The following is an 8,754-nucleotide window of genomic DNA, read 5'->3' on the forward strand; positions in this document are numbered from 1 at the left end:
GAATGCATTATGACCTTACTTTTTGTCATGTTTGACGTTCTTTTTGTAGAAGCAAGAATCTGGATAATTGCAGGTCTCAAAGAATTCTTTTGGATGAATAAACGACCCTATTTAAGTATTTAATTTTGTAATTAATGTTTTTCATGACTTTGGATATAATTTTGTTTAGAAAAAAAATCAAAATTATTACATACTTTTGCCCTCTTCTCCTTTTTGTCTACTTGTAACCTAGTCTCACTAATAAATGGCCAAATGCTACTTTATCGGTGTTTGAAGAAGGCGCAAACGAATATATTTTGAGGGCCGAAATATGGCTTGACGGTTTTGACAGCGTTTTCTGGCAAGTTTCAATTGAATTTTTGTTTTTTTTTGTTGTTTTTTTTGCCGCTTCAAGAAAAGAATAAGGACAGGTCCTAATGCCCTTCTATCTAAGCATTATTAATCGTAAATTTTTTTGATGTTTTACTTGATTTCTAATGATTTTTTTACTTTGAAGTTAATTGCTTTAAAAAATAAGCGAACTTTTTTAACTTTACTGTTTCTGTTCTTTTTTCTAATTGTAACCAAACCTTTTTTATGGACTGGTCCATATCTTTTCTGGTGATTTATTAGTTATTTTGTTTCATCTGACGGTATGTTGACTTTGTTATTAAATTTTGTTTTTTAAAACGGACAAAAAAATTTTTGATGTAATTAATGTTTGTTGTTGTTGTTGTTGTTTGATTTTCCTGTTCGTCTTGACCAGCTTTTTTAATATTGGCATATCACAGCAATTTATTGCTTTTTACTCCACTGAGTTATTTGCTTTGGAATTTTATCTTATCGTTCATACACAAATTTTTTGAAAAATAATTGGGCTTTTTTGGGTTTTTTGGGATTCCCAAAAAATAATTTTTGGGTTTTCTATCTGTTCCTCTTTGGTAGACAATTATGCCAAAATTGTGGATGGGCGGGGTCGGAACCTTATGTGCCATCGCACATTGCTGAGCCGCCTTGTTTAAGTTCAAAATCAAGTGTTTTTAACAAAAAATCTATAAGGTAAAGATAGCAATAGACTTGTTCCGAACTTCATAGCAAAAAAGCGACTGTTCTATGAGCAGGTTGCTACGGAAAACGTCAAAGCTTCAAAGAAAGCTGCAAAAAATTGTCAGTGAATAGATTTGTTCAACAGCGAACAAAAAGAGGTTTTTGACAAATTTGAGACGTATCTTGTCTTCGCGCGACTCATCTTGTTACCTTTTGAATCACTTCAGAGGTCTCGATGGATGTGGTGATGCTGACTTTGATCCAAAGAATCCGTCGGAAACTCCTCCTTCTCTTCTTCATGTCAATAGCAGCGGGGGGCTCAATCAGTGCCACTCTTCTCAACGTATTCCACCTTCAACACGACTATCACACACTCTACGTTGGACTCACTTTGAGTTGTCGCATGTTGTCGGGTGTGTTTTGGGGTGTGCTGGGGTTGGTCACTACTGAGACGTACCCAACGCTGCTTAGAGCACAAGCAAACGGTGTCGCAAACTTGATGGCCAGAATTTCAAGTAAGTGCAATACCATTTAGGATCTTTTCTGATTGTGAACACCCCCCCCCCCCCAACCCACCAGCTTAGTGGGTGCATATTATTTGCACCACCCCCCTCCCCCCCGCCCCGCCGCCGCTGCACATGCCATATCTTTACAGAAAGGGTTACTATGTAATGACACCTGCTCTGTAACTGGGGGTGCATAATGTTGGGGGGGGGGGCACAAATGGAAAAGATCCGCCATTTATTTGATTGAGAAAAGCAAATTTGAATCAACACTGAACAAATTTTATCCTGATTGATTAATACTGCCGGGGTAGTCGCTAATTTCACACTCATATAGGAACGATACTAAAACTGGGCAGATCTTAATGGGATCGTTTTGAAAATATCAAGATATTGGAAAGCTTACAAAATCTAGGATTGTGTTTCCATAAAACATCATCTTGACAAGACATTCAAAAAAGATAAACCAAAGCCTGGCAATTAAGATATCCAAACCTATAAAAAGATTTAATTCCAAAAAAAATCTTACAAGAGAATAAAGAACTGATCAGGTACCAGATCGGAGTTTTGTAATCAATATATGCGCAGCTTTTCCGCATATATAATTAAGTACTTAAATGGATGCATACTTTAGTCTGTACACTCATGACACAAGTCCGTCAATGCCCTTGCTTGGGCATTGAAACTATGAAAAAAAAAGACATAAATCCAGAATTCTGCGTAAATGTTGACGTCTACTGAAACATATTTCAGGATCCTTGTTAAAGACGAGCAAAACTCTTTTTTATAATATAACATTTTAATTTTCATAAGTCCAAACCAAATTAATTTTATACAGCAGAGTTAGTCAAACATATTTATTTCTATTGACATTAGATCAATGCATGTTCCTTGCGTGAGTGAGAGTACGCCCATTTGTTTCTGAAGTAAGTTTCTTGCAAAGGAGTGAAACACCAAATTTAATTGACCAACTGACACAAAGACAAGTAAAATTTTGCTTCCTCTTCATGTTTTTGATGAAGATCTAATTTTAAAATTAGACAAGGAGGCTTGGTAATGTGCATCCGCACATAACGTTCCGACCCCGCTCATCCAAATTTTTGGCATGTCTACCAAATGAGGAACAGTATTTTTCAAAAGGAAATGTGTATGAACAAAAAAATCGCATGCATGGCAAATAACTCAGTGGAGTAAAAAATTCCGCATTAGATTGATGAGATCAGCCATTATTAAGAAAGCAAGTCGAGACGAACAACAAAATCAAACAACAATAACAACAAACATTAATTACACATAAAACTTTATGTCCATTTTAAACAAAAACTTATTAACAAGTCAAAAAAGTGTCAGATTAAACAAAATAACTTGTACTTCACAAGAAAAGATGTGGAAACACTCCATAATAAATATCGGCAACAATTAGATTTAAAAAAACAAAAAAAACAGCAATCAAAAATTCGCTCATTTTTTTGAAAACAAGTGATTTCAAAGTAATGGAAACCATTAGATAGCAATTCAAAACATATAACTTGTTTATAATCACATACATCTCTACAGGAGGGCATCAAGACCTGTTCTAACTCAATTTTAATGCCGCTACGAATAAGAACAACAAAAAGAGACAACACACAAAAATTTAACTAAAAATTACGAAAAAACGCTGCCTAAGCAGTACATCCAAAATTTCCCCCACAAAATATGTTCAACTGAGCCTCCCTCGAACGCCAATAATGCGGTATGCGAACTCTCAATGGGGAGAACAGAAAACAAAAAGACAAAAAAAGAGAGAAAAAACAACCAATTAAAATAATACTTCTGTTTTTCGAAAAAAATTACTTTTAAAATAATGCCATTAGATACAAAAAAAATAATTAAATAGGCTCCTTTGTTCAATCAAAACAAGCGCATTAAACCTGTAATTATTCAGAATATGTCTTACGTCTACAAAAAGATTGTCAAACATAGACAAAATTTTTTAAAAAAATTAATTTACACTATTTTTTGCAAAAAACCCGTGTCGAAGCCAGTAAATTAATAAAGAATTCTGTAAAAACATTACATTTTGTACCTTTACAAAAGGAAATGTGTATGAACAAAAAAATTGCATGCATGGCAAATAACTCAGTGGAGTAAAAAATTCCGCATTAGAATGATGAGATCAGCCATTAATAAGAAAGCAAGTCGAGACGAACAACAAAATCAAACAACAATAACAACAAACATTAATTACACATAAAACTTTATGTCCATTTTAAACAAAAACTTATTAACAAGTCAAAATAGTGTCAGATTAAACAAAATAACTTGTACTTCACAAGAAAAGATGTGGAAACACTCCATAATAAGGATCGGCAACAATTAGATAAAAAAAAACAAAAAAAACAGCAATCAAAAATTCGCTCATTTTTTTGAAAACAAGTGATTTCAAAGTAATGAAAACCATTAGATAGCAATTCAAAACATATAACTTGTTTATAATCACATACATCTCTACAGGAGGGCATCAACACCTGTTCTAACTCAATTTTTATGCCGCTACGAATAAGAACAACAAAAAGAGACAACACACAAAAAATTAACTAAAAATTACAAAAAAACGCTGCCTAAGCAGTACATCCAAAATTTCCCCCACAAAAAATGTTCAACTGAGCCTCCCTCGAACGCCAATAATGCGGTATGCGAACTCTCAATGGGGAGAACAGAAAACAAAAAGACAAAAAAAAGAGAGAAAAAACAACCAATTAAAATAATACTTCTGTTTTTCGAAAAAAATTACTTTTAAAATAATGCCATTAGATACAAAAAAAAATTAAATAGGCTCCTTTGTTCAATCAAAACAAGCGCATTAAACCTGTAATTATTCAGAATATGTCTTACGTCTACAAAAAGATTGTCAAACATAGACAAAATTTTAAAAAAAAAATTAATTTACACTATTTTTGGCAAAAAACCCGTGTCGAAGCCAGTAAATTAATAAAAAATTCTGTAAAAACATTACATTTTGTACCCTTACACCTTACTTTGAGGACAATATCTCATATCTGACCTGTAATTAGAGAGACTAGTAACAAATTGATTAAAAAAGGCGAAGGTAAAAAAAGCTCTTGTTTTCAAAGTCATGAAAGCCATCAGATATCTACTCCAATTAGAATATTTAACCCAACATAAAAAACCATTGAGACTTGTTATCATCCGGGAAATTTCAAGCGACTAAAAAAACAAAATAAAAACGCAGTTAGCGACAATTGTGAAAAATTCAATTAAATTCATCGAGAAAATCATCGAAGCCCTTAAAACCAAAATCTATGCCTTTAAAGACTTTTATAAGTTCAACTGTGTCTTAGTTTGAACATCAATAATGTAGAATGTGAATGGTCAATAATTTGATAATGTGACAAAACGAGAGAAAAAAACGTGAAAATTGGGCCAACGCTTAAAAGTAAAAAAAATGTGAGAACTATTAGTATCAAAGCCAGAGAACCATAACTTAAAGCGTAAAACCGGAACAAAGATTAGGCCTTAACTCCGTATAAGGACGAGGAAGAATATGCATTTTTCTTTGCCGACACTAAGCTACAAGTTGACCAAATTAAAAGAAAAATTGTGGCAAGATTTAATAAGCCATTGTTTAATTAAAAATCAAACATTTTTAGAAGTCAAAACGACAACAATTTTTCGAGTAAAGAAACTAAATACATTAATATTGAATTGCTTAGGAAGCCAATTGAAACTATCACTAGTGAACTTTGATTTGATTTGTTCTCTTCTATAATTAAAAGAGAAAAAGATCGATTTTTTTTTAAAAAGACCGAATGATTACAATCTGAAATTTTTTTGGATCTTAACAGTTCAAGATTGAACCAAAATCAACCTTGGTATTGCTTTTCGTCCATTAAAAACACTCAACTGTTTTGAATGTTTTAGATCTAGATAATTTGATAGTTAAAAGATCAAAAAAATGCAACCATAAAAATAAAAAAAAAACACGCCAAAACTTTATTTTCCGACTACTCTCAACAGAAGTGAAAGTAGGACTAGTTCACCTATGAGTCTACAAAGATTTTTTCAGTTGTTTTTGGGTGTGTACTTCAGGCAAATCTAATCAAACTGGACTAAAGAAGCTTATTTCGGGCAATTTTTGACAAAAAAAAGGTTGAATTTTGAAATATTTTGCCGAAATTTTAGCCATAAAAATTAAATCAAAATTGTCAACAACACTTACTATCAACTAGACTATTTTAAATTAAAATCAACAATAATATTTTAAACAATTTTTGCATACTTTAGCAAAATTGACGAAATTTGGTCAAAAATTCCGGAAGATGTGAATAGAAATAACGCAAATTTGTCTAATATTAAAAAAATTTAAACCATGATAACTCACTCTAGAAAATGAAATTCAGGAAAATTGTTTTGATTCCATATTCTACGCTGGACGCGCTTTTCAATGATACCACTCACAACTCTCTACAATGAATATATCGATCGGTCAAAATTGTCTGAACAACAAAAAAACCGAGTTGAGTATATAGTTCCTCCCCCTCAAGAGGGGTCGGAACAATAAATAATAGGCATGAAAAGTTAGGTATTGGTCTTTTGAATTTTTCAAATGTCGAGGCAGTTGTTGGTATTTGCTCTTTCTTGGTAAAAACTTCTATGTTGCGAATTAACCAAATGGAAATATCTCACTTTCCCTGCTTTTGTGGACATGGTAGAGACCACAAATAGCTTTGACCAAAGCTATTTTCAAATGTCCAACCGCGACCTTAACATACCAGATATCAACCATGTTCCTTTCATGAGTCAAACAGCAGTCCTTTTTTTAGCCACCATCGGTCGACCACGGTATTTAAAAAAAACAGTTAGTCTTTTTATATTTTTATCTACTGATCTGGTAAATTGACATAAGTTACAACTTTTGTCCACAAAAATAGGTGAGCAAGCATTTGCAGATTAAAAGGTGGCTGGGTCGAGCACTTCTCTCAATTTTGGTCAAATCAAGATCAACCCAGTGAATTATTGGTCATCCATCCCCATGGACAACCCCGAAAATTTCCGGTCAACTCAAAGTCGACTCCGACCTACCCGGGTCGAGGAATCCGCCAAAATTTATATAAGAAATGTGCAGACAACCGCTGAAAAAAAAATATTTTTCAGCGGATAAATGTTACATACTGATCCACTTAATCTGCTGAATTTTTTGCACTTTCTTACATAATTGTAGCACTTTTAAGCACATTAAGCGGATAATTATGTAAGATCTAAATGCTGCAAATTATAGTTTTTCAGCGACTGTCAGAGAATTTCGTACATAATTTTCAATACTTATCTTGCACAATATCAGCACTTATCTTAAGCATCTTCCTAAAGCAGCACCAAAGAAGAAATTCATGTACAACCATTAACAATCAAGTTTATTACAACAGCAGTCTTAAGCATCTTCTTAAAGCAGTTTTTGCAGCTGAGGTATGAAACCAAATAACTTGATTGAATGAAACCAGGTAGCTTAAGTATAATAGTATAGTTATCTTCATTTCGGTAGATATGATGAAAGTGTGATGCTTTTCATTTGGTATGTTTAAAAAAGTGAATTTTCATTTTAAAAAACACGCAGATTTTTGATTGATTAGTGGCTCTTCAGAAGTGCAAAAGGTTAAGGAGCCTACAAGCTGACTACGTTATCAGCAATAGTGAGCAAAAAAAATTGCAACAAGTTATGTAAGAAGGGCGCTGAATCCGCTGAATTTGAAGTTTTCACAGGTGCTGAAAATATGTCAGAAAGGTGCTGAGAAGGTGCTGAAATCTTGCAAGAGAAGTGTTGAAATTATGTAAAAAAAGCGCTGAATCCGCTGAATTTAAAACTTTCATAAGTGCTGAAACTATGTAAAAAGGTGCTAAATCATATGCTGATTTTATGTAAGAAATGCGCTGAAAGGAGCTGAAATTTTTTTTTCAGTGGATACACCACCAAATTCTCAATTTTCAGCGCAATCAGCAGAAATCTTACATAATTCCAGCACATTCAGTGGATTTCTTACAAAAATATCCGCTTACAGCTGCTGACCCCTCGACCCGGATATTTTGATCGACATATGGCTGACCTTTACGAATAAAATATACTCAAAATCTTTATAAATACAATACTGAACAGTCAACCTTTTTTCATAAGTAGACCTCGCACCTATTTGATCATCGCTTGTGAACGAAAAGCTAATGAAATCTTAGTTCACAGCCGATTAATGTTATTATTATCAGTTCAGTTCGTAGCAACAATGAAAGCACTCTCGCTACCTTCTAGGAAAAATCTTTTGGGTCATTTCTCCTGTCCTCGCTCACAGATTTTTCCCGTCAGTATGCTGTATGAAATTGTAAGCAATTTTGTTTTTTTCAGTTTGCTTGGTGACTGTGATAGGAATGGTTCCACAGAAGCCTCTGTTGGCAGCAGTAGCCTCTGCCCAAATCCTCATCATAATTTCAGTGATGATGCTACCCGAGACACAGAACAAAGATCTTCCCACTAATTTAGAGGAATACGCAACATTCTGCAAGAACGAATCTCTCAAAACTGTGAAGAGAAGAAAAACACACAACATTGAGAAACAGTACAAATTAAGTGACAATGACAATAAGGAACAGTTCTGAAAATTGTATTAACATTTTTGCACTTTTGTAAACTTGAAAACTGAGGAATTATTATATCGCCGAAGATCGAATAAAAGATTCTGTTCCCGATTAGACAAATAAAACTTCAAAAAACAAACATACCTACATAAAAATTAAATAAATTAAATATCTGGACGGTTTTCGTACGAAAAACAGAAAATCCCTTTAGTCCAACACTACTTGCACGGCCTTGCGTGATTCCTGCAAATGACGCTTATTTTCATGATGCAAATCCGGACGCTTATCTTGCCGAAGACTTAAAACCCGGATGGAGGTGTCAGCAGGATTAAGCAGACAATTTTGAAACAAATCTGTGCAGTCTGATGAAATTATGGAAGAAATCTGGTGACTGTGTTCCAAGTTTAATCGTAGGCTGTGAAAGTGCTGGATAAAAACGTTTCTAAGCACAATAAGTATATTTCTTACCATTTTAGCTCTCCGAAAAACTGCTCATTTTGCTTATTGTGCTTAGAAACGTCTTTATCGAGCACTTTCAGCGCCCAAGACTAAATTTTCAACACAGTCAGTACCTTTCTTCCGCTTTCACTACATTCTTTACGTG

General features: G+C 33.7%; 1 protein-coding gene across 1 annotated transcript; it reads left to right on the plus strand.

Annotated features, from left to right (window-relative positions):
* The first annotated feature begins 1,256 nt into the window (after window positions 1-1,256).
* LOC142357391 (solute carrier family 22 member 6-A-like) lies at window positions 1,257-8,319 on the plus strand. The gene is made up of 2 exons (XM_075409038.1): window positions 1,257-1,541; window positions 7,921-8,319. The coding sequence occupies exons 1-2, from the start codon at window positions 1,262-1,264 to the stop codon at window positions 8,169-8,171; spliced, it is 531 nt and encodes a 176-aa protein (XP_075265153.1). The 5' UTR covers window positions 1,257-1,261; the 3' UTR covers window positions 8,172-8,319.
* The last annotated feature ends 435 nt before the right edge of the window (window positions 8,320-8,754 follow it).

The sequence above is a fragment of the Convolutriloba macropyga genome, unplaced genomic scaffold, assembly GCF_964194025.1.
Source record: "Convolutriloba macropyga unplaced genomic scaffold, txConMacr16.3 SCAFFOLD_6175, whole genome shotgun sequence".
NCBI classification, from domain to species: Eukaryota; Metazoa; Xenacoelomorpha; order Acoela; family Convolutidae; genus Convolutriloba; species Convolutriloba macropyga.

Coding starts and splice junctions, on each gene's coding strand:
- LOC142357391 (XM_075409038.1), top strand. CDS start 1,262: ATGGATGTGGTGATGCTGACTTTGATCCAAAGAATCCGTCGGAAACTC. Junction 1,542..7,920: donor CTTGATGGCCAGAATTTCAA/GTAAGTGCAATA, acceptor TGTTTTTTTCAG/TTTGCTTGGTGACTGTGATA.